General features: G+C 47.6%; 1 protein-coding gene across 11 annotated transcripts in view; it reads right to left on the bottom strand.

Annotated features, from left to right (window-relative positions):
• CELF6 (CUGBP Elav-like family member 6) overlaps positions 1 to 26078 on the bottom strand; it is a 221179-nt gene that overhangs the window by 31138 nt on the left and 163963 nt on the right. The window contains exon 12 of one of the 11 annotated variants that reach the window (XM_043524089.1): positions 16623 to 17400. The exons of the other annotated variants lie outside the window; for them this stretch is intronic. Within the exon in view, the coding sequence (XP_043380024.1) occupies positions 17354 to 17400 (47 nt within the window). The 3' untranslated portion in view covers positions 16623 to 17353. Of the gene's footprint in view, positions 1 to 16622; positions 17401 to 26078 lie in introns of those variants that run through there. 11 annotated transcript variants of the gene reach the window in all.

The raw sequence follows: 26078 nt of genomic DNA, 5'->3' as shown, positions 1-26078 counted from the left end.
GACTAACCAATTTATTTGAGCATAAGCTTTCGTGAGCTACAGCTCACTTCATTGGATGCATGCAGTGGAAAATACAGTGAGGAGATTTATATACACACAGAACATGAAAAAATGGGTGTTATCATACACACTGTAAGGAGAGTTATCACTTAAGATGAGCTATTACCAGCAGGAGAGCTGGGGGGGGAGGGGAGAGAAAACCTTTTGTAGTGATAATCAAGGTGGGCCATTTCCAGCAGTTAACAGGAACCTCCGAAGAGCAGTGGGGGGTGGGGGGGAGAAATAAACCTGTCATTAAAGACTGAAGCAAAGTATTTGTTTAGATATTGGGCCATGCCTAGATTATCCTTAATCTCCACTCTATCCTCAGTGTTTAGCGATCTCACTTCTTCTTTCTTTGTTTTCTTCTTATTTATATGGCTATAGAACCTTTTACTATTGGTTTTAATTCCCTTTGCAAGGTCCAACTCTACTTGACTTTTAGCCTTTCTCACTTTATCACTACATGTTCTGACCTCAATAAGGTAGCTTTCCTTGCAGATCCCTCCCATCTTCCACTCCTTGTAGGCTTTCTGCTTGTTCTTAAACACCTCTCTGAGATGCTTGCTCATCCAGCTTGGTCTACAACTCCTGCCTATGAATTTTTTCGCCTGTCTTGGGATGCAGGCTTCTGATAGTTTCTGCAACTTTGACTTGAAGTAATTCCAGGCCTCCTCTGCCTTTAGATCCACAAGTTCTTCAGTCCAATCCACTTCCCTAACTAATTTCCTTAATTTTTGAAAGTCAGCCCTTTTGAAATCAAAAACCCTAGTCGCAGATTTATTTTTGTTAATCCTTCCGTTCAGTTTGAACTGAATTAGCTCATGATCACTTGAACCAAGATTGTCCCCTACAACCATTTCTTCTATGAGGTCCTCACTACTCACCAAAACCAAATCTAAAATGGCATCCCCTCTGGCCGGTTCAGCAACTACTTGATGAAGGAATCCATCAGCCATCGCATCTAGGAAAATCTGAGCCCTATTATTATTACTAGCACTTGTCCTCCAGTCTATATCTGGGAAGTTAAAATCTCCCATGATCACGCATTTTCCATTAGTATTTACTTCATTAAAAACACTATAGAGGGCTCTATCCATATCCAAATTAGATCCTGGCGGTCTATAGCACACCCCAAGCACTATCCCAGGGGAGGCTCTAGTAGTTTTCTTCCCCAATGTGATTTTTGCTCAGATTTTTGCTCTGTCTTATCCATTCCATCGCTTCTTATTTCTTTACATTCTACCTCATCATTGATATATAATGCTACTCCACCACCTTTACCGTTATTTCTGTCTTAATTTCAGAGTTCTAGATGCTTGCGTGGGTGCACTTGAAGATCTTGAAGCCGGGGACAGTAAAGCTCTGTGGATCGAGTAGCACAGTCCAGCCAGGGGCAGAGCAAATCTGACTTGGGATCATTCCAAGCTGCACAGCCCCTAAAGATGGGAGCTGTTAGAACCAGGGGGCAGTAACCTGGATCCTGGCCAGCCAATAAGACCATTTCATCTCTTCTCACACTCAGAGCAACCTCTTCACTGTCCCATCCCCCTGTACACTGCCCCACTGCAGTGTGCAGGGGGTGGTTCCTCCTACTGCCCTCACTGCAGGCCAGCCTCAGGCTCCCCTGATGCCTGGCTCCCCTGACGCCCAGCGATAGCCTGCCTGGCTCCCTGCTTGGTCCGAGCCCCGGAAGTTTCAAAGCATCAGCTCCCAGCTGGGGCCAGAGCTCCACAAAGCAACCTGCCATCCCTGGCCAGGGGACCAGTAACACAGCCTCAGCTCCCCACAAAGTGCATCTGCCTCTGCAACCAAAACGAAGGGTCCCCAGCCTCACCCTTGGAAGCGGAAGTCTGTCTCTTCCTCTAAGCATCATGGGAGTTGTAGTCTCCAAACCTGGATTGAAGCACTCATGTTTTCCCCCTAATTAAGTTCAAAGGCCCCTCTTATATGGAGTGCCTACACTTCTCCCCCCACCAGAAAAACCCTTAATATCCCCTTTAAGGAACCAGAACAAGGAAGAAAACAACCCAAAGATAATTCATACATTCTTAATCCCTGTTGCTCTCTGGGGTAACATTAAATGCTGGGCAAAGTACAGGTCCACTAGAACAGCCACAATTTAGGCACCGAACCTGAGGGGAGCATTGCCATGAAAAACACTTGTCCCCATCTTTAGAGGCTCTATCTCCCTTTTTGACTCGATAGGTGTTTTAGAGCCAGGGGACACAGCCACACCATGGTGCACAGTAGGTCTGGACACCTCACTGGTAACTCCAGCTGCATCATACGTTAACCACAGAGAGGTGTCTGATCTCTTGCAGGGACCTCCTTAAGGGCTGCACAAGCTCTTCTTCTTCTTCAGTAGAAGGAGTCAACAACACTTTATTAGGCTCTACATTCTGCACAGGATTACTATTGGAAGAGGGGAATTATCTGTAGCAGGATCCCTGTGTACACAAGAGAGCCAAGTAGGCTACTGAGAGGGTCCGAGCCTTCCCTGGAAACATCTCTTGGAGGTAAAAACAGGCTTTTCAGCTAAACTTTCAGGTTGGTGTGGTTCAAGTGACAATACAACAGCCTCAGGAGGCACATCTGAGGGTCCAGGATACATAGATATATAGTCAGAGTAAACCTCCTTAGAATCAGTCACCGATGGGGAACCAAACATAGCCACTGGGGTAACCATGTTACGCTCTCCTCTGGCAAGATGATCAGGGTACAGGGGTAGGCTCAGTAATCAATGGAGGATCCATTCTCACATTACTCCAGAGGAAGTAAACAGTTTCGGTGCAAGATCTTTAATGGGCCGCCATTCTTTTCAAGCTTTAGTTGGTAGACAAGTAGCCCAGGCATTTGACTTTCCAAAATGGAGGGCTGCGAACCCCAACAGTATGGAAGGTTATGTTTTCCTGGGAGCCCAAGATTCCTGATAAGAACTCGATCACCCAGTTGCAGATCATAGTATTGCACCTTCTGATCATAATGGTCTTTATTACCTTGGTTTATCTTATCGGCTGTAGCCTGAGCAAGCGAATAAACAGCATGCAAGTCTCTTTTTAATGTAGCCACGTACTGAAGGTAAAACAGGTCGGAGGATCCATCTGATGAGACCCCCCCCCAAAAAGAGGTTCACAAGTAATCAAGCATCTCATCTTAACATTATGAAATATGGAGAATACCCTGTGACCTCATTTTGCATACAGTTTTAAGCATACACAATATGGCTAACGTGCTAGCTCCATCTAGATTTCTGCGAGGGATTTCAAGTTCCCCACATATTAAGCAGGGTCAGATTAAAGCATTCAGACTGGGGATCTCCCTGTGGGTGATAGGGTGTTGTCCTAGATGTTTTTACACCTAGCTTAGTCCGAAATTCCTGAAGTAGATGACTCTCAAAGTCCCGGCCTTGATCAGAGTGCATTTGCTTGGGCAGCCCATAATGCACAAAGTATTTTTGATATTTAGTGGGAAAGGTCTGTGCATACCTAGTGAAATGATCAGTTACAACTAGGGCTGTTGATTAATCACAGTTAACTTACGCGATTAACTCAAAAAAATTAATTGTGATTAAAAAAATTATTCGCGATTAATCGCACTGTTAAACAATAGAATACCAATTGAAATTTAATAAATATTTGTGGATGTTTTTCTACATTTTCAAATATATTGATTTCTATTACAACACAGAATACAAAGTGTACAGTGCTCACTTTATATTATTATTTTTTATTACAAATATTTGCACTGTAAAAATGATAAAAGAAATACAGTAAAAGCTGTTTTGTCCTGCATGTTGGGGGAATGGAGGGTGCTGGTTAGTGAAAAATGCAGGTTAACTAAGAGGGAGGGAGTTTGGGTGCAGGAGGGGCTTGGGGCAGCAGCTTAGGGTGTGGGAGGGAGTGCGGGGTGCCAGATGCGGGGGCCGTTCACCTTGAGCGGCTCCCCGCAAATGATGACTTGTCCCAGCTTCTCCTAAGTGAAGGCGGGGCAGGCAGCTCTGCACGCTGCCTAAGCCTCTGCCCACAGGTGCTGCTCCCATAGCTCCCATTGGCCGTGGTTCCAAGCCAATGGGAGCTGCGTTGCTAGTGCTCAGGGCAGGGCAGGGGCTGTGCCTCTGCCTAGGAGCAGCCAGGACAGGTTGCTGCTTGCGGGAAGCTGCCCGAGGTGACTGGACCCCAGATCCAGCAGCCCACACTTCCTCCAATGCCCCAAGCCCCCTCCCGCACCCAAACTCCCTCCCAGAGCCCGCGCTCCACACCTCCTCCTGCACCCCAACCCCCTGCTGGCCCCACACCAACTGGACTATAAACTGGAATTTCAATGAAGATCAGAAATGCCAGTTTATAGAGCTTTCCGGTTAGTGAAGTGCCAGATAAAACAGCTTTTACTGTAGTATTTTTCAATTCACCTCATACAAGTACTGTAGTGCAATCTCTTTATCGTGAAAATGTAACTTACAAATCTAGATTTTTTTGTTACATAACTGCACTCAGAAACAAAACAAAGTAAAACTTTAGAGCCTACACGTCCACTCAGTCCTACTTCTTGTTCAGCCAATCACTAAGACAAAGAAGTTTGTTTACATTTATGGGGGATACTGCTACCTGCTTCTTATTTACAATGTCACCTGAAAGTGAGAATAGGCATTTGCATGGCACTTTTGTTGCTGGTGTTGCAAGATATTTATGTGCCAGATATGCTAAACATTCGTATGTCCCTTCATGCTTCGGCCACCATTCCAGAGGACGTGCTTCCATGCTGATGATGCTTGTTAAAAAAATAATTCATTAATTAAATTTGTGACTGAACTCCTTGGGGGAGAATTGTATGTCTCCTGTTCTGTTTTACCCACATTCTGCTATATATTCCATGTTATAGCAGTCTCGGATGATGACCCAGCACATGTTCATTTTAAGAACACTTTCACAGCAGATTTGACAAAATGCAAAGAAAGTACCAATTTGAGATTTCTAAAATTAGCTACAGCACTCGACTCAAGGTTTAAGAATCTGAAGTGCCTTCCAAAATCTGAGAGGCGTGGAGCATGCTTTCAGAAGGCTTAAAAGAGCAATACTCAGATGCGGAAACTACAGAACCTGAACCACAAAAAAAGAAGATCAGCCTTCTGTTGGTGGCATCTGACTCAGATGATGAAAATGAACATGGGTTGGTCTGCTCTGCTTTGGATTGTTATCAAGCAGAACCCGCCATTAGCATGGACACATCCCCTGGAATGGTGGATGAAGCACGAAGGGACATATGAATCTTTAGTGCATCTGGCAAGTAAACATCTTGTGATGCCGCCTACAACAGTGCCATGCGAATGCCTGGTCTCACTTTCAGGTGACACTGTTAACAAAAAGCGGGCAGCATTATCTCCTGAAAATGTAACCAAACTTGTTTGTCTGAGCGATTGCCTGAAGTAGGACTGGGTGGACCTGTAGGCTCTAAAGTTTTACATTCTTTTATTTTTGAATGCAGTTATTTTTTTGCACATAATTGTACATTTGTAAGTTCAACTTTCATGATAAAGAGATTGCACTACAGTACTTGTATTAAGTGAATTGAAATATACTATTTCTTTTGTTTTTTGCCATGCAAATATTTGCAATCAAAAATATAACGTGAGCACTATACACTTTGTATCCTGCGTTGTAATTGAAATTAATATATTTGAAAATGTAGAAAACATCCAAAAATATTTAAATAAATGATATTCTATTATTGTTTAACAGTGCGATTAATTGTGCAATTAATTGTGTGATTAATCGCGATTATTTTTTTAAATTGCTTGACAGCCCTAATCCAAATACTAACACACCTTTTAACCTCGGGTTAACAAATACATAATGTAAATCAACAAGTTACAGATAAGTTTAGACAATAGCACTAATATTGCCTTTTAATCTATACATACAAGTGAATTGGCTTGAACACCCCAGGACCTTTTAATATTTCTTTGATATTCACACATCAGTGAATTGCCTTAGGGGCTCTAGTCTGAGCTGGCTGTCAACGTCATAGCTAGTATCCCAGGAACTGTAGATACTAGACACAATGCTCAACCCCCTGGGTCAGGTACCTCTTCCCATTCATTCTCAGGGGCTAGGACATTATGAGGTTGTTTAGACAATGTGTGGACAACCGAGTTCTTACTATCCGGGCTGAAATTGCAGGTGGACAATGCTGCTAACCACCGGTGATCAGTAGCATCCAGTTTGGCTGCTGCTAAAATGTAGATCAAAGGATTATTATCCATGTGAACCTCAAACCTCGTCCTGTACAGATAATCACACAGCTTGTCTACTATTGCCCACTTTAAAGCCAGAAATTCAAGTTTGTGCGCAGGGTAGTTTTTCTTGGTAGGCAACAAGCTTTGGCTGATGAAAGTAAATGGCGTCAATCCTTCAGGGTGTTCTTGATACAGTATTGCTCCTAAGCCATCGAGGCTGATGCCTACATTCAAAACATGAGCTTCTGAAGATCGGCAAATGCTAAGATGGGACCATTGGTGAGGCATGCCGTAATTTTCTGGAAGGCCACTTCACACTGATCATTCCAAATGGCTCAGAGGGATGGAAATAGCTTTTATCAAGTTGTATAGACTTAGATTTTGATCCATTCCCACAAAGTGATGGTGCATAGCCCTGCAACAGCTCTTTCAGTGGTTACGTCACACTGTGCATACAGAAACCACAGAACCCCAAAAAAGAACGCAGGGCAGACAAGTTATGTGGTCTAAGCCAAATGGAGAGAGCCTCAGTTTTTGATGGATCTGCGGCAATACCTTGCTCGGACACTATGTGTCCCACATAGGAGACTGAACGATGGAAAAACTTACACTTGTCCAAGGACAGTTTCAAGACTTCCTCTCTCAAACGATCAAGGACCTTCAGCAACTGCTCTTCATATTCTTCAGGACTCTGCCCAAAAACAACTAGGTCACCTAAGTAGACAAGTAACTCCCGGAGATTCACGTCTCCATTCACTCCATTAATTTGGAAAGATAATACAAGCCCCACAAATGCCTTGGGGCATTCTCTTAAATTGGTAAATCTGGGTGGACAGATAAACACAGTTTTCTCTTTATCCACCTTGTTCATAAGTTTTAGGTTATATCGCTATGAAGATGTAATACAGTGAGCCATTTACTTCCATGTAAGCAGTTAAGGATGTCCTCAGTCCTCAGCCTTGTATATTGATTTGGTATGGTTCACCTATTTAGAGGTCTATAATCTACACACATTCTGACAAACCTATTCCTCTTCCTCATCACAACAACTGGGGAGGCATACGGACTTCCTGACTCAGAAATTACTCCAGCAGCCATCAAGTGATGTAGGTGTCTCCGAACATTTTCCACAACAGCCAGAGCTAGGCAAGGAGCTTGTTCTCGAAAAGGTCAAGAGTCAGACACACAGGTGCCAACTTTCCTTAGCGCTGGTGAGTGCTCGCACCCCCCTGCCCTTGGCCCTGCCCCAACTCCGCTCTCTCCATGTCCCTATTGGACCCCTCCCCAAATCCCCGCCCCAGCCCTGCCTCTTCCCCGAGCATGCTGCGTTCCTCCTCCTCCCCCCTCCCTCCCAGCACTTGCTGTGTGAAACAGCTGTTTCGCTGTGCAAGCACTGGGAGAGAGGGGGAGAAGCACAATGCAGCGGCGCGCTCAGGGGAGGAGGCGGAGGCGGAGGTGAGCTGGGGCAGGTCGGGGAGCTGCTGGTGGGTGGGTGGAGTCGGCACCTATGGTCAGATGGATTTCATGCTGAGTATTTTCTGCACAGCCCACATCCCACTCATGTTAGGAGAAGATATCTGCCTCTGGAAATTTCCACTACATGCATCCGGTGAAGTGGGTATTCACCCACGAAAGCTTACGCTCCAATATGTCTGTTAGTCTGTAAGGTGCCACAGGACTCTTTGCCCCTCTCCAGCAGGAGTAGGTTTTATCCTGAGAAGAAACTCATCTACAGTACCCAGCTCCCTCACAAAGTGGCTGAGTACAACCTTCCACCAATTGTCCTAGTGCAGTTACCAGACGCTCATTCGTAACAGATGCTGGTGTAACGATGGCCATCCCATCTTTCAGTAAAGCCTTCAATTTAGCTGCAAAATCAGCAGTCCCAACTGGTGTAGTCTCCTTTTTTGGGCACTCCCAGGCTGAAACACAGGCCAGGGGCCAATTTCACCCACAATCCCAACTTCCTGGGGTATACACAGTGGGTCCAAGTCAGCAACTGTTCTCACCAATACAGCCACAGTCTGGGTGCTAGAGTCACCTCGGCAAAAGTAAAAATCATGGTCTTCCCGAAGATTTTCACAGTTCCCAACACCTGACAGACAGTAGCACCTTACCCAGTATAAGGGCTCGACTGGGTGGCACGCCGATCTCTTTACACCAGGACTTTAGCTAAAGTCCAGAAGGGTTCAGGAAAATAGGCAGAACTACAATAGCATAAAATAGATATAAAAGGTTTCTTGCTGGAGAATTTGGGGGTGGCAGAAGGATCCCAATGGTGCCTCCAAAATGTAACCCCTCCTTTTCTCCCTGGGTTATCAGGAGCAGGCAACACCTCCCTGGGTGCCTGATGCTGTCAACAGTGAATGAGATCCTGAGTATCCCAGTGGTGGTGGTGGCTAGGTGGGAATCCTAGATCCACCCCTCTGCTGCAGTCCTTTTACTTGTAACAAAATTAATCCTGGCTGGGCCCTGCACACACCCACTGGGGTGCCTGGGGAGCCTCCAGGAATAAACCTGAGCTAATCTATGCAATGGGGCTAACCCAAAAATAGCAGGTTTCAGAGTAGCAGCCATGTTAGTCTGTATCCGCAAAAAGAAAAGGAGGACTTGTGGCACCTTAGAGACTAAAAAATTTAGCAATTATACACTCTCTGCAAACAATACCTGCTGACACTAGAGTTAGCACCCCTTCACTGCACAATTTAGAAAAACACGCTATAACAGATTGAGAATAATTAAAATGTCACAATCACTTTAAGTCAGTAGGGGGCGCTTCAATCAGTCAACTGATGGATGCTGTTAGGAATAATGAATAAAACGTAACCAACTCACTACCTTTACACTGCCACCAGTTACCCCACCCCAGAGTGGGGAACTCCTCTTAATTTCAGAGCTCTAGACGCCTGTGTGGGCGCATTTAAAGATCGTGAAGCCGGGGCCAGGAAAGCTCTGTGGATCAAGTAACGCAGTCCAGCCAAGGCAACATGGGGCAGAGTGAATTCAATCTGGGATCATTCCAAGCTGCACAGCCCCTGAGGATGGGAGCTGTTAGAACCAGGGGGCAGTAACCTGGATCCTGGTCAGCCAATAAGACCATTTAGTCTATTCTCACACTGAAGTCTCTTTGCTGTCCCGCTTCCCCTTCACACACTGCCCCAACAAACAAGGCGGTGGTTCCTTCCACTGCCATCACTGCAGGCCAGCCTCAGGCAGCTCTGGGCACAACAGCAGTCTCTGCCCTAGGTCCACTGATGCCGAGCAATCATAGGTGCTGGAATTAGGGGCGAGGGGGGTGGACTTGAAGTGGTTTCCTTCATATACAGGGTTTACAGTTTGGTTCAATGGCTCACAGCACCTCCACTGCATAAATTGTTCCAGCACCCCTGCCAGCAATAGCCTGCCTGGCTCCCTCCTTGGTCCAAGCCCTGGAAGTTTCTCAGCAGCAGCTCCCAGCTGGGCCAGAGCTCCACAAAGCAACCTGCCATCCCTGGCCAGGGGACCAGTAACACAGTCTCAGCTCCCCACAAAGCACATCTGCCTCTGCGTCCAAAACCAAGGCTCCAGGGCCTCACCCTTGGAAGCAGAAGTCTGTCTCTGCCTCTAAGCATCATGGGAATTGTAGTCTCCAAGGCTGGATTGCAGCCTGCAAGTTGTTCTTGACCAGGACACCCCCAATTAAGTTCAGAGGCCTATGTAACAAGGGGTGCCTATGTTTGCAAAACATGGGGTCAGATGGATCAGTCAATAGGGCCTGAAGCACACATGACGGGCACTGAAGCCCATTACCAGTGACACCATGACTTTCCATGTGAAACCCAGAACCACACAGGAACTTGGGACTTGGGTCAGCTCTGCTGAGATCACATTAATATCTGGCGTTTCACAAGACTTTTTAACTGAGTGGAGTGAGGACTCAAAAGTGTCAAGCCCTGCATGAACCTGACACTAGGGGCTGCAGAGACCCTGGCCAACCTTCCACTAATGAGTGAGCGAGTGAGATATCTGCCAGAGGCACCTGGATGCATAGGCGCCGACTCCGTGGGTGCTCTGGGGCTGGAACACCCATGGGGAAAAATTAGTGGGTGCTTTGCACCCACTGGCAGCCAAGCTTCCCTCTCCTTGCCTCCTTCTCCCCTCCCCCACCTGAGTGTGCCATGTCCCCGCTCCTCACCCTCCCTCCCAGAGCTTCCTGCCCCCTAGCTGCCTAACAGATGTTTGGTGGTGCTTAGGACTTTCCGGGAGGGAGGGGGAGGAGCGGGGATGCAGTGCACTCAGGGGAGGAGGTGGAGAAGAGGCAGGGTACGGGCGGGGACTTTGGGGAAGGGGTGGAATGGGGGAGGTGCAAGGGCGGGAAGAGGCTGGGCCAGGGGCAGGGGGCGGGGGTTGAGCACCCACCAGGGAGAGGGCAAGTCGGCGCCTATGCCTGGCTGGGCTCCAGCTTTCAGTCAAACAGCCAGGGGAGGGATGAAGTGAGGCTGGTGTTAGGCAGGGCAAGTAAAGGGGCTGCTGGGCCTGACTGCAGCACTCCACAGTCTCTTTTCACCCCTTCCTGCTGCCAGAGGGGATCCCAGCAGCCAGGAAGCCTAGGGCCACATCCTAAGAGACCTCCTGGCGGGGCACAGTGGCTGGCGCAGTGCCCTGCTAACGCATGCTTTGCTTGGTGCCAGAAGCAGCAGCTCAGGTGCTTGTTTTGTTTTTTCGGGTGAGTGGCAAAGAACCCCATTTCCAGGGTCCCCAAAGGGAAATCCTGCAGGAAGGGGTCAGAGTGCTGAGGAGAATGGCAGGGCCCTGACGTGATACTACCTGAGACACCAATGCGGCTGCTGAGGTGGGTCGAGGGAGACACCAGGTGCTGAACCACAGGTCTCTGCACACCGAGATGGGCACCAAAGACTAGATGTATCTGGTGCCCAGGCAGATGCCACCTACCATAACACAATGCACTGAAGCACCAAGACAGGCGCTCGGCCGTTAACAAAGCCCAGGTGCCAGGACACTAGGTGCCAGTACTGAGGTGCTGAGGCGCCAAACCCTAGAGGTGCCGGAGCATGAGGGTGAGAGGGGGGTTCCTCAGAACACTAGAAAAACATGAGCCCAAATGAGGACCCGAAGGGCTGATGGAGCAAGAACCCTGGAGGACGGTATCTGGAGAAAATACACGTTTCTTTAAGAGCAGCTGTTTAAAATGTGGGACAGAGGGGTGTATCTATCACTGTCACGCCTAGGTGTCTCAGGTGTGGACCAGAAGCTGTGGAAACACCGATCATAGCTACGGTCTCTGCCCCAAAGAGCTGACAGCATTTTCAGTTATCGCAATGCAATTTCCTGCTGGGGCCTGGCTGGGAGAGAACTGTAAGGGGTGGGGCAGGTGAACCAGGGTGATGCTAAAGCTCTAGCCACAAAGAGAACAAGTGAATTCTGCAGTGGCAAGGAAGTGTGAGACTTAACCCATTGTGACAGGGCTGCAATTTGGGAGCCCAACACACCACGCTCCGTAATGACTTTCTTTACCTTCTCCAGACCGCAACTATTCCGAGCTGTTATAGTGAGTTCTTCTGGGAAGCCTAACACTGAAATGAATGCAGTGCTACATCTTAAAATACATGCTTTGCACATTTTAACCCAACAACGAAAGGATTCATTATCACTGAGACAGTTGCACAGTTCCAGATACCTGATGTGCTAGAAATGCCAGGGAAAGACAAAAAGCCATTGTTGCTACTAGTGTTCTCGCCAAAACCTGTGTGTAATGAATATATCTGGATGAGCTTTGTAGATGAGCTGTGGTGAGAAATGTGCTGGGACTCTAAACTGGAAACCCTCTGGGGGAACAATGGAATTGGAAGGCTCCCAGACTATATATTATATATATTATTATATTACATATTATCACCTTCCTTTCCCTCCAGTTTCCAGTTCAACTTTAGCCAACACAGGTGAGGCATGTATAAGTTTTCCTGAGAGTACGTGGGCAGGGGTTGGTGTGTGGATCTGCATATGGAGCATGACTGTGAATATGATGCATGAATGTGCAGGAGCGTAAGGGACTGTGGGTGCAGAGAGTAGCGTGACTGAGCTTCCAAATGCAAGCATGTGCTCTCCTGTGTATGAGTTTGCAGGCGTGTGTGTGATGCGGAGGCGTGAGTCTGTGAGTGGGGAAGGAGTGGCAGAGAGGAGAGGAACTCTTCCTTCTTAGCATGCATGGAGGATTAATACGTTTGCACAGTGCTTCCCAACTATTATTATTACACTGCTTGATATCTACCAGCCTCCCCCACCCAAAGCAGAGTCCAGCATGGCTCCTTGTATGAGGAAACCAACTTGGGATTGGTGACTTTTACCCCCAGAGTAACCACTAGGAGCCCTCCTGCCTCTCCAATACACTCTTCCAATGCACTGTTGATCACACTGCCCTAGAAGGATAGTGAAGGTTCCACTGCAGGGTACTAATGCCTCCCGACATTGTCTATTACCTGTGCATCACGGTCATGATTGTATGCAGTGTAGTTGCAGCCATGCTGGTCCCAGGATATTGCAGAGACAAGGTGGGGGAGATAATATTTTTTATTGGACCAACATCTGCTGGTGAGAGAGGGCATGTCTACACTGGCAGAGTTACAGCGCCGGGAGTTGCAGCGCCGCTCAGAGAGTGTTGAAGGGAAACCACTGCTGTGTGTTCACACTGTCAGCTGCCTGCGCAATAGCGTGTTCACACTTGCAGCACGTGCAGCATTATTCGGAGCAGTGCACTCTGGGCAGCTATCCCACAGAGCACCTCTTCTGCTTCTGCCGCTCAGAGTTGTGGGAAGGTGGAGGGGGTCGCGGGGCATCCTGGGTCCTGTCTCAATGCCCCGCGATGCATTGCTTCGCCTCCCAGCAATCCCTGTGCTTCCGTCCATATTTGGCGCCATCTTTCAATGGTTTGTGTACTGTGTGCCCTGCCTCTTGGGGCTACAGGAATGGATCCCGAATTGTTGACCAGTATACTGCTCGCGCTGACCAACACATCACTAGTGACAGTGGAGTTATTCCTTAAACTACAGAGGCAAGATGAATGTAACATTGATCTCGCCACGCGTACTAGCTACAACATGAGATTGTTTGTGGCATTCACAGAGGTGCTGATCACAGTGGAACGCTGCTGGTGGGCTTGGGAAACAAGCACAGGGTGCTCGGATCACATCATGATGCACGTTTGGGATGTGAGCAGTGGCTGCAGAACTTTCGGATGAGGAAAGCCACTTTCATAGGACTGTGTGATGAGCTCGCCCCAGCCCTGCGGCGCAAGGACATGAGAATGAGAGCTGCCCTGCCATTGGAGAAGCATGTGGCGATTGCACTGTGGAAGCTGGCTACTTCAGATTGCTACCGATCGGCCGCAAACCAGTTCGGAGTGGGAAAGTCTACCATTGGATTCGTGTTGATGGAAGTCTGCAGGGCCATTAATTGCATCCTGCTCCGAAAGACCATGATGCCGGGCAATGTGCGTGACATTGTAGATGGCTTTGCACAAATGGGCTTCCCCTAACTGCGGAGGCAGCGATAGCACACATATTCCAGTTCTGGCCCCAGACCACCTAGCCACCTAGTACATTAATCGCAAGGGTTATTTCTCAATGGTTTTCCAGGCGCTTGTGGATCACCATGGGCGTTTCACAGACATTAATGCAGGCTGGTCCGGAAAGGTGCATGATGCACGCATCTTTCGGAACACTGGACTGTTCAGGAAGCTACAAGCAGGGATTTCCTTTCCGGACCAGAAGATCACCGTAGGGGAAGTAGAAATGCCCACTGTGATCCTTGGAGACCCTGCCTACACCTTAATGCTGTGGCTTATGAAGCCATACACTGGGCAACTTGACAGCAGCAAGGAGCGGTTCAACAACAGGTTGAGCAAGTGCAGAATGACTGTTGTGTGTGCTTTTGGCCGTTTAAAGGCCCGCTGGCGCTGCCTCTGTGGGATACTGGACCTGGCCGATGACAATATTCCTAAGCTTATAGCCACGTGCTGTACGCGCCATAATATTTGTGAAGGGAAGAGTGAAAGCTTCACTCATGGCTGGACCGCAGAGGCTCAGTGCTTGGTGGCTGAGTTTGAACAGCCAGAGACCAGGGCTATTAGAGTGGCGCAGCGTGGGGCCATAAGGATCAGGGATGCCTTGAGGCAGCAATCTAAAGCTGAGAGCCACTAATATTTGTTGCTGTGCTCAGGAGTGCAGTACCTGTAATGTTAGGAGGGGATTGTGATTGGTGCAGATGCTGCAATATGAAGGTTTAAGATAATTGTCTGTTGCTTTGCAGGTCTCTGTTTGCTTTCAATTAATAGAATTAAGATTGCTTTCAAACCAACACAATTCTTTTATTAAAAAACAACAACTGGAGGAGAGAGTCAAACAAACAAACCAAAAAAAACATCAGCAGTGAGGGAGATGGGGGAAGGGAAGGTCCCAGGAGGAGGTGGGGTTCTGGGACAGCTAAAGATTTGTGTATGTCCAGGGATCATATCCAACCTTCTCCTTTGGAGTACAGTGCAGTGGGTACTGTACTTCAGCAGGGCCAAACTGCAGAGGCATGGGTGTTGAGTGCAGTGGGTAGTGGAAGTCCACAGTGCTGGACTGTGATGGGGGAGGAGTGGAATGATATGGGTATAGACTGGACACAGGAGGTTGATCAGAGTGTGTTGGTGGTCTCTGGGGGGAGCATGGGAAAGAGTTTTGCAACAGCGGCTGCAGGGGAGGGCGGGCACGCAGCTGCTCGGTTTGCAGAGCTAGTATGTCCTGGAGCGTTTCTGCTTGGTGCTCCATAACCTTTAAGAGCTGCTCTGTGGCTTTATTCTGGCATGCCACATTATCCTTTTGGTCCCTCTTCTCACTGTCCAGCCACTCCTTCAATTCCTGTTTCCTGGTGGCGGAGTGCATCATAACATCACACAGAAAGTCCTCCTTAGTTCTTCTTGGCCGCTTTCTAATTCTGCGCAGCATTTCAGCTGCCAATAACAAAGAAGGAGGCTGGGCTCCCAAGGTCATCTCTGTGAAGTTTAAACACAACATTTTACAGAAGCAGTATTGTTTGCAACACAGAGAACACTGATTCAGTGAATTAAAACACAGCCCGTACTCTGACACCTGTCACTAACTGGCTGACCCCAGGCAAGCACACATGAACCACAAGACCCCCATAATGGTGAGTAGCCACTGGGGCAGGGTAAATCACTCTTCCCGGACTCTGCTGTACACTGGGCACATGGCTCTTGGGGAAAGCCAGCACTGTAGTGGGGGGCCTGATAATCATTCCTGTCCCCATACTTTCCACAGGAGGTGATCATTATGGAAGATATCTCGCTGTTGAGGGTGAGCAGGGAATCAAGGGAGGGTCTTCTCCAAGATTGCAGCTTCTGCCCTGGCCCCTATGCAGCTTGCCTGTGTGCAGCAATGTTCCCCCTCCTGCCCGCACTCTCCCTGTGACGGCACAGTAGTGCGGAAAAGGTACTGTTAATGGGGCAAGAAACAAAGTAGCTCTGCCGCAGAACCTGTGGCAGTGGATTGCCCAGTATCTCTACAAGAGTTTTCTGGAGATCTCTGAGGGAGATTCCCGTGAAGTGAGGGAGTCAATCAACAGCCTGTTACGCCACTCAGACTAGGCATGTGGTGGGAGACACGCCTGCTTTCTGCAACCCTCCTGCCCCCCAACAATTTGCATCAGTGATTCCCAAAATCAAATCCACTTACCAGGGGCTTCCTCTCCTGTTTGCGCTTCACCAACATCTGACAGCTGTGACTGGCTAGCCTCCTCCAGGGTAGAAAAGAGCTTCTGGCTGCATGCATCTCTGATGTCTGAGTCATCCTCTGCCTCTGGGTCCCGCTCCACATCCTCTTCCAAGATTTCCTCCTCCTGGCTCGGTCCACTCTTGACTGGCACACGAGCCAATGAAGTATCCATATTGGTCTTCGCAGTGGAGATGGAGTCGCCACAGAGTATCGCGTCCAGCTTTTTGTAGAACCGGCAGCTCGTGGGCGCAGCGCCTTGTGGTAGGAGTTCTGCAGCTCCTTCACTTTTACCCTGCACTGCAATGCATCCTGGTCATGGCCTCTTTCTGTCATCCATTGTGAAATCTGTCTGTAGGTATCATAACTCCTATGGCTGGAGCGCAGTTGGGACTGCATAGCCTCCTCTCCCCAAATGCTGATGAGGTCCAGCAGTTCGGCATTGCTCCAAGCGGGGGATCGCCTGGTGCGTGGAGCAGGCATCGCCACCTGGAAAGATGCGCTGAGACCACTGCATGCATCACTGAGCAAACAGGAAGGGGACTTTCAAAATTCCAAAGGAATTTATGGGGTGGGGATGACGGTTGGTCACCCGAAAGCTGCTTTACTGCGCAGAAACTTGCCAGTGTAGACAGGGCCTGAGACAAGCTTTCGAGCCACACAGAGCTCTTCTTCAGGTCTGGGGAAGGTACTCAGAGAATCACAGCGAAACACAAGATGGAACAGATTGTTTAGTATAAGTCATTAACCCATATTTCAAGGGACCATTCAACATGAAGTGGTCTGTTAACACCCCTCCAGTCATAGGGGGGAAGAAGGGAGGGGGAAAATGGCAGCTTGGGGGGGTTGTTAGTGGGTTATCGATTGTTGTAATAATCCATGATCCCAGTGTCTCTGTCCAGTCCATGATCTTTAGTGTCTAGCAGTGTTATAAATTTAAGCTCCCAGGCTGGTCTTTTGAAGGTGTTGTGCAGGTTTCCTTTGAAAATGATGACTGAGAGGTTAGATATAGAGCGATCATTGTGTGAAAATTGTTCACCCTTAGGTGACAGGGTGTAATTGTCTTATCATTTTCCTGTGTGAATTCATTCGAGAGCTTAGTGAACGGTTTCGCCCACATAGTTGTTGTGGGTGCACTGGATGAGATATACCACATGTTGTGATAGGCATGTCCTGGGACCCTTGGGTCTTGAAAGGTGTGCTGTTGGGGGTGTTGATCATCATAACAGTGGAGATCTATCTACAGGTCCTGACCTTGGTGTGACGTTATTGACATGAACTGTGACCATATAGATCATTGTTGCAATCACTGTTATATATTTGCAGCAAATATTGTACAAAGGTTGTCGAGTGAGGTGTCTATAAAAACGATATGATTTGCTGGTTATGATTATGCTATCTGCATGCATATATCATTTTTGTATTTAAAATTATAAATATTTGCTATGTACTTGTATCTCAATGTGTTTGATTCTAAGTAGCACCAGTGAAGCAATTGGCCAGCTTATTGAGAAGGGACTCTTCAGATTAAATGCCCAGTCAAGAAACACTTAACTGACAATGGACCTTGGGGGACTCCAGTCCACATATGAGGTGTCTTCCTGGGGACGTTCAAGGTAGCATGTGAGCAATGGCTGCTCTACCTGTAAAAAAGTGAGTCATGCATGGACATGTGACTTGCCCATGTGACTCCAAACTCCACCTTGCTGCTCGGTTTCAGAGTGGTAGCCGTGTTAGTCTGTATCAGCAAAAAGAACGAGGAGTACTTGTGGCACCTTAGAGACTAATATATTTATTTGGGCATAAGCTTTCTCTGTGTATATATATCTTCCCACTATCTTTTCCACTGCATGCATCTGATGAAGTGGGTTTTAGCTCACGAAAGCTTATGCCCAAATAAATTTGTTAGTCTCTAAGGTGCCACAAGTACTCCTCGTTCTTTTTACCTTGCTGCTGTGATTTTCCACAATAAGAACAAATGGGTCCTTCCACATGGCAGAGGATATAAAAGGCCTTGGAAACTCCTCCATTTTGTCTTCAATCCTGCTTCTTACCTCTGGAGGAACTTTGCTACACTGAAGCTCAGAACAAAGGACTGAATGACCCATCCAAGCTGTGGATGTACTCCAGAGACTTGATTTGAACCTGCAGTTTATTCCATTATTGCTACAAGCCTGAATCAAGAACTTTGCCATTATTGTACATAATTGATTCCATTTAAGTAATTTTAGCTCTCATCTATATTTCTTTCTTTTTATGAATAAACCTTTAGATTTTAGATTCTAAAGGATTGGCAACAGCGTAATTTGTGGATAAGATTCGACTTGTATATTGACCTGGGTCTGAGGCTTGGTCCTTTGGGATCGGGAGAACCTTTTTTCTTTTACTGAGGATTTGTTTTTCATAACCATTCATCCCCATAAGGAGTGGTGCTGGTGGTGAAACTGGGAAACTGGAGTATCTAAGGGAGTTGCTTGTATGACCTCTGGTTAGCCAGAGGGGTAAAACCTAAGTCCTCTCTGTTTGGCTGGTTTGGCGTGCCTTAATAATAAAGGACACCCAGCCTTGCGCTGTGACTGCCCTGCTCTAAGCAATTTGTCCTTAATTGATACTCTCAGTTGTGTCCCGCCAGAGGCCGCATCGTTACACTTGGCATCTACCGGCTGTCATAGCATGCTCATATTTCTCAGCTCTATGCCAATGCAAGGTGCCTCAGAACTTACCCAGGAGCTCTTGGCAGTGCCATGCAACTAAACCAGGCTGAAAGAGACGATTATTGACTCACTGCAGGGCAGCCTAGCATAGTCAACGGCAATGAACACAGCTGCTGCGATTTATAAGGTTGTACCGCACCTGAATGGCCTCTGACATCTGTCCAGCTATATGAGAAATCACCACGACAGGGACTGTCTTCTTCTAGGACCAAATACTCAGCAGTGAAAATTGGTGTTACCAATGGAGTTACGTGATTTATACCAACCTGAGTCTTTAATGCCAATTCAAAAGGTTTGTTCTCCCTTGGAGAAATGGTACCATCTTGTCCATGTAAGCATGCTGCTAAGTATGCCACATTCCTCAGGCAGGATGCACCTCCCTTTGCTGAATGATGTATTGTACCAAGGGTATCCCATTGATTTCAGTGGGATGCTAAGGGATTGCCACAGCACGTCTGGAGTGGAAGACCAGCTGCAAAGCATCTTACCAGTGTGTTGATAGCTTATATAAAAGCATATATTCCTAGCCCCATTCCCAGGATTATCCCAACAGTAGTAAAACCCCCACCCCGGGCAGTCTATAGACATGATGGGTCTGTGCCTAATAACTGGCTTGAGGCAGTAAATGTGAGGTGAACACACTGTAGTTTACTTGGTTCAGGTGTATCAATGTTGAAGGCAAAGACAGCTGATCCCATGCATCACAGTAACACCTCCTGTATTTCACAACCCACAGCTTTCCAAAATGCTTGACAGCCCAACGTACAGCCATCTCCAGGGCACAACATAGCCAGAGAGGACAGGGGAGATGGGCACACTTCTCATCTTTGACTCCCTCAGGGAACTGATGGGCAGGATCCCCTGGGAGAATAATATGAGGGGGAAAGGAGTCCAGGAGAGCTGGCTGTATTTTAAAAAATCCTTATTGAGGTTACAGGGACAAACCATCCCGATATGTAGAAAGAATAGTAAATATGGCAGGCGACCAGCTTGGCTTAACAGTGAAATCCTTGCTGATCTTAAACACAAAAAAGAAGCTTACAAGAAGTGGAAGATTGGACAAATGACCAGGGAAGAGTATAAAAATATGGCTCGGGCATGCAGGAGTGAAATCAGGAAGGCCAAATCACACCTGGAGTTGGAGCTAGCAAGAGATGTTAAGAGTAACAAGAAGGGTTTCTTCAGGTATGTTAGCAACAAGAAGAAAGTTAAGGAAAGTGTGGGCCCCTTACTGAATGAGGGAGGCAACCTAGTGACAGAGGATGTGGAAAAAGCTAACGTACTCAATGCTTTTTTTGCCTCTGTCTTCACGAACAAGGTCAGCTCCCAGACTACTGCACTGGGCAGCACAGCATGGGGAGGAGGTGACCAGCCCTCTGTGGAGAAAGAAGTGGTTTGGGACTATTTAGAAAAGCTGGACGAGCACAAGTCCATGGGGCCAGATGCGCTGCATCCGAGAGTGCTAAAGGACTTGGCGGTTGTGATTGCAGAGCCATTGGCCATTATCTTTGAAAACTCATTGCGATCGGGGGAAGTGCCGGATGACTGGAAAAAGGCTAATGTAGTGCCCATCTTTAAAAAAGGGAAGAAGGAGGATCCTGGGAACTACAGGCCAGTCAGCCTCACCTCAGTCCCTGGAAAAATCATGGAGCAGGTCCTCAAGGAATCAATTCTGAAGCACTTAGAGGAGAGGAAAGTGATCAGGAACAGTCAGCAAGTCATACCTGACTAATCTAATTGCCTTCTGTGACAAGATAACTGGCTCTGTGGATGAGGGGAAAGCAGTGGACGTGTTGTTCCTTGACTTTAGCAAAGCTTTTGACACGATCTCCCACAGTATTCTTGCCAGAAAGTTAAAGAAGTATGGGCTGGATGAATGCACTATAAGGTGGATAGAAAGTTGGCTAGATTGTTGGGTTCAACGGGTAGTGATCAATGGCTCCATGTCTAGTTGGCAGCCGGTATCAAGTGGAGTGCCCCAAGGGTCGGTCCTCGGGCCGGTTTTGTTCAATATCTTCATAAATGATCGGGAGGATAGTGTGGATTGCACCCTCAGCAAGTTTGCAGATGACACTAAACTGGGAGGAGAGGTAGATATGCTGGAGGGTAGGGATAGGATACAGAGGGACCTAGACAAATTAGAGGATTGGGCCAAAAGAAATCTGATGAGGTTCAACAAGGACAAGTGCAGAGTCCTGCACTTAGGACGGAAGAATCCCATGCACTGCTACAGACTAGGGACCGAATGGCTAGGCAGCAGTTCTGCAGAAAAGTACTTAGGGGTTACAGTGGACGAGAAGCTGGCTATGAGTCAACTGTGTGCTGTTGTTGCCAAGAAGGCCAGTGGCATTTTGGGATGTATAAGTAGGGGCATTGCCAGCAGATTGAGGGACGTGATCGTTCCCCTCTATTCGACATTGGTGAGGCCTCATCTGGAGTACTGTGTCCAGTTTTGGGCCCCACATTACAAGAAGGATGTGGAAAAACTGGAAAACGTCCAGCAGAGGGCAACAAAAATGATTAGGGGACTGGAACACATGACTTATGAGGAGAGGCTGGCTGAGGGAACTGGGATTGTTTAGTGCGCGGAAGAAAAGAATGAGGGGGGATTTGATAGCTGCTTTCAACTAGCTGAAAGGGAGTTCCAAAGAGGATGGATCTAGACTGTTCTCAGTGGTAGCTGATGACAGAACAAGGAGTTATGGTCTCAAGTTGCAGTGGGGGAGGTTTAGGTTGGATATTAGGAAAAACTTTTTCACTAGGAGGGTGGTGAAACACTGGAATGCGTTACCTAGGGAGGTGGTGGAATCGCCTTCCTTAGAAGTTTTTAAGGGCTTGACAAAGCCCTGGCTGGGATGATTTAGTTGGGGATTGATCCTGCTTTGAGCAGGGGGTTGGACTAGATGACCTCCTGAGGTCCCTTCCAACCCTGATATTCTATGATTCTATGATTCATCTTAAGGAAAGGGCCAGGGGCTCTTTCGTACACACACAGAAGATCTTGAGTTTTAAGGTCACTAGCCAGAGGCCAGTACTCAGTTTATCCGCCTCAGAAAACTGACGGGGTGAGTTGAGTCTGGGGGAGGGAATCAAACCTGTGGGTTTGGGGAGTCTGGCTGCTTTGGCTGTGACACTGTCTCCTTCCATACTCCTCCCACTGGGATAGCAGCACGTGCCAGGCGGGGATTTTGTTATTAGTCTCAGGAATACAAGATTTCGAAACAAGCCATGACTCCTGCCCCCTGCTTTTGTCTGTGAGCTGAGTGCTGAGCAGGAGCGGGTCGGGGAGTGGGATGGCCACGCTGGAACAAACCTCCAGAAGAGCTGCAGAGTGAAATGCTGAGAATCCTGGCCCCAGCCTCTCGCTACTTACTCCATTTGCACAACCTCTGCCCTTTTCACTGGCGCTTCCTAGTGCAAGCTGCCATGAAAAACACCTGCCCTAAGTTCATCTGGACTTTGATTAAACCTATGTGGTCCCCCGTGATCATGGGGGTGCCTTGAATTCTTTCATCTACTTAGCCTTACAACACCTTGTGAGGTAGGTAAGAACTATCATTTCCATTTCACAGAGGGGGAACTGAGGCACAGCGAGACTAAGTGATATGCCCAAGGCCATACGCAGAGTCTGTGGCATAGCCCCTATCAACTGCGCTGGTTGATCAACTAGTACTGCGCTAGTACCCTTGCCACTGAACCATCCTGTCTCTCTGACTGGACCAGCCCTGTGTGCTGACTTTGCTCACATGAATACAGGTCTTTTGATTTTTTGGCTGCATGGGTTTGTTCAGGACTTCAATAGCCATAAAATAACTGGGCTTGAGCTTCAGTTAGTGTAAACTGCATTAGTTCCATGGACCTCAATGAAACCACACTTCTGTATGCCAGCTGAAGAGCTGGCCCAAGGTAGGCATGGACGTGTTTGTAGGGGTCTGTTCTGGTTAGTGGAAAGTGAAATCAGACAGACTTTCTGCCATGCCTGCTTTCTATTTTAAACTGATTTTGGACACAAGACTGCTGGTCCCTTTTATAACATTCTTTATACGCAGCACAGTGACTATGCAACATAAAACTGATCATTATGTTACGCCTGTTGCCTGAGCAGGTCCTGGCATGAGATAAAGACTTGAGGGAGCTGACCTCAGGGTACTTCCATCCTCTACACATAAAAAGGGCTTTGTAAATGTCTTTACATGCCCTCTGGGCACAAGTTTGTCTTTGTCCCACCTCTGCAGGGTTGGGAAAGCTTGTGACATTTCATCTGAAACCATCTTTTCTCACTAATTAACATACTTTATTGCCCACCAAAGAAGCCACACCTGGTCCAGGACTTAGTGACCACCCAGGCCTAGGTCAGAGTAAAGGACAGGAAAAATAGTTGTTCTCTGGGATGGCTCTGTACTCCTAGAGGTAGTATCTAGCCATCATGAAGCCTAAGTGCTACCTGGCTCATCCCAGCTCACTGCAGGGATATCTACCAATCATCCATCCACTCTCCTATACCAAACCCATCACCATAGTATCAGTCCTCCTTGTCTTACATGGATGGAAGTACGCACTGCACTCCAATTGCCTTAGCCACCACTGCTTGTCACAACCTCAACAAACTGTGCTGAGGCATCAGGCTGCCCCACTGGCTGATGGGAATTGCAGTGCTTTGCTCTACACAACTCTTTTCAGGGCAGACCATTGACTAGAAGGCTAATGCATGACATCCCGCTCAAGTCCCGGTACCTACACAAACAGTGCATGAGAAGTGATTTTGTTTGTCATTTTCTTCAGGCCAAGGTCTATAAAGTCTACAAAGTCTAGGCATCATGTAACTTTCTTGGAAATAGGAGGGGGGAAAGAGGGAGGGAAGGGGTGGAAAGCCAACATGTACGGAGGAGCACGTGGTTCGGACAGAGACATCCTTTAGGGGAGGTTCTATTAATGAAGATTCTCTATGTCCTAGTAAGGAGGAGAGGATGAAGATGATAAAATATGGGTAGGATCTGATGAGAAACAATCAAATGAAAAAGAGTCCCATTCAATTACATCATGTAATGGCAGACAGATAAAAAGTGAGGATTTTTTAAAGTGCTTATATACAAATGCTAGAAGTCTAAATAATAAGATGGGTGAACTAGAGTGCCTCGAATTAAATGAGGAGATTGATATAATAGGCACCACAGACATTTGGTGGAATGAGGATAATCAATGGGACACAGTAATACCAGGGTACAAAATATATCGGAAGGACAGAACAGGTCATGCTGTGGGGCAGGGGGGAATGGCATTATATGTGAAAGAAAGCAGAGAGTCAAATGAAGTAAAAATCTTAAATGAACCAAGCTGTACCATAGAATCTCTATGGCGAGTAAGTCCATGCTCTAATAATAAGAATATAGCAGTAGGGATATATTACCGACCACCTGACCAGGATGGTGATAGTGACTATGAAATGTTCAAGGAGATTAGAGAGGCTATAAAAATAAAAAACTCAATAATAATGGGGGATTTCAACTATCCCTGTATTTGACTGGTACATGTCACCTCAGGACAGGATGAAGAGATACAGTTTCTCGACGCCTTAAATCACTGCTTCTTGGAGCAGCCAGTCCTGGAACCCACAAGAGGAGAGGCAATTCTTGATTTAGTTCTAAGGGTATGTCTACACTACGAAATTAGGTCGAATTTATAGAAGTCGGTTTTTTAGAAATCGGTTTTATATATTCGAGTGTATGTGTCCCCACAGAAAATGCTCTAAGTGCATTAAGTGCATTAACTCGGCGGAGTGCTTCCACAGTACCGAGGCAAGCGTTGACTTCCGGAGTGTTGCACTGTGGGTAGCTATCCCACAGTTCCCGCAGTCTCCGGAAATGAGATTCAAAAGTTCGCGGTTCTTTTCCTGTTTACCTGGCCAGTGCATCTGAGTTGAGAGTGCTGTCCAGAGCGGTCACAATAGAGCACTCTGGGATAGCTCCCGGAGGCCAATACCGTCGAATTGTGTCCACAGTACCCCAAATTCAACGCGGCAAGGCCGATTTAAGCGCTAATCCACTTGTCAGGGGTGGAGTAAGGAAATCGATTTTAAGAGCCCTTTAAGTCGAAAAAAAGGGCTTCATCGTGTGGACGGGTGCAGGTTTACATCGATTTAACGCTGCTAAATTCAACCTAAAATCCTAGTGTAGACCAGGGCTAAGTGGAGCACAGGATCTGGTCCAAGAGGTGAATATAGCTGGACTGCTTGGTAATCATGACCATAACGAAGGATTCGTTTTAGTCATGGGTATTTTTAGTAAAAGTCATGGACAGGTCAAGGGCAAAAAACAAAAATTCACAGCCCGTGACCTGTCCATGACTTTTACTATATACCCCTGACTAAAACTTGAGAGGGGAAGTGGCTCTAGGGGGCGGCCCTGGGGGCACTGCAGGTGCTGGGGGGGGGCAGGGGTGCCACGGGGGGAAGTTGTGGCCTGGGGGGGCGGTGTCATGGGTACTTGGGGGTGGAGGGGGAGGTTTGGTGGACCTGGGGCAGTTTCCCTACCCGGCTTCTGGGAAGCAGTGACCTCCAGCTCCTAGCTCCACATGCTACCTCCGCTCTTTCCCAAGCCCCCACACTCCAGAGTGCCCCTGCGGCTGCCCTCCCCAAGCACCCCCCAGCATACCCCATTGGTTGGGAACTGCGGCCAATGGGAGCTGTGGGGGAGGTGTCTGCGGGCAGGGGAGTTGCTGTCACCTTTCTGGGGAGCCCCCCCCATAAGCACCACCCCCGCACCCTAATCCCCAGCCCTGAGCCCCCCACCACCCAAACTCCTTCTGCTGGGGGGCGGTGGGGCCCGAGACTGCCCCAGCAGCAGCTGGTGTGACTGGCCCAGGGGCTGCCTGAGCTGCTCAGGTAGCTCCCAGGCCAGCCCCACGGACTGCTGCAAAAGTCATGGAGGTTATGGAAAGTCACAGAATCCGTGGCTTCCGTGACCTCTGTGACAAACACGGATCCTTAAGCATAATATAATTAAGCATAAAATCCCTATAGCGGGGAAAACACCACAGTGGCCCAACACTGTAGCATTTAATTTCAGAAAGGGGAACTACAAAAAAATGAGGAAGTTAGTTAAACAAAAATTAAAAGGTACAGTGCCAAAAGTGAAATCCCAGCAATTTGCATGGAAACTTTTTAAAGACACCATAATAGAGGCTCAATTTAAATGTATACCCCAAATGAAAAAACATAGTAAGAGAACCAAAAAACTGCCACCGTGGCTAAACAACAAAGGAAAAGCAGCAGTGAGAGACAAAAAGGCATCCTTTAAAAAGTGGAAGTTAAATCCTAGTGAGGTA

Source organism: Chelonia mydas, chromosome 10 (genome assembly GCF_015237465.2).
Source record: "Chelonia mydas isolate rCheMyd1 chromosome 10, rCheMyd1.pri.v2, whole genome shotgun sequence".
Taxonomy (NCBI): Eukaryota; Metazoa; Chordata; order Testudines; family Cheloniidae; genus Chelonia; species Chelonia mydas.
Note: the sequence above shows the minus strand (reverse complement) of the source record. Positions and strands in the feature narration are given on the sequence as shown.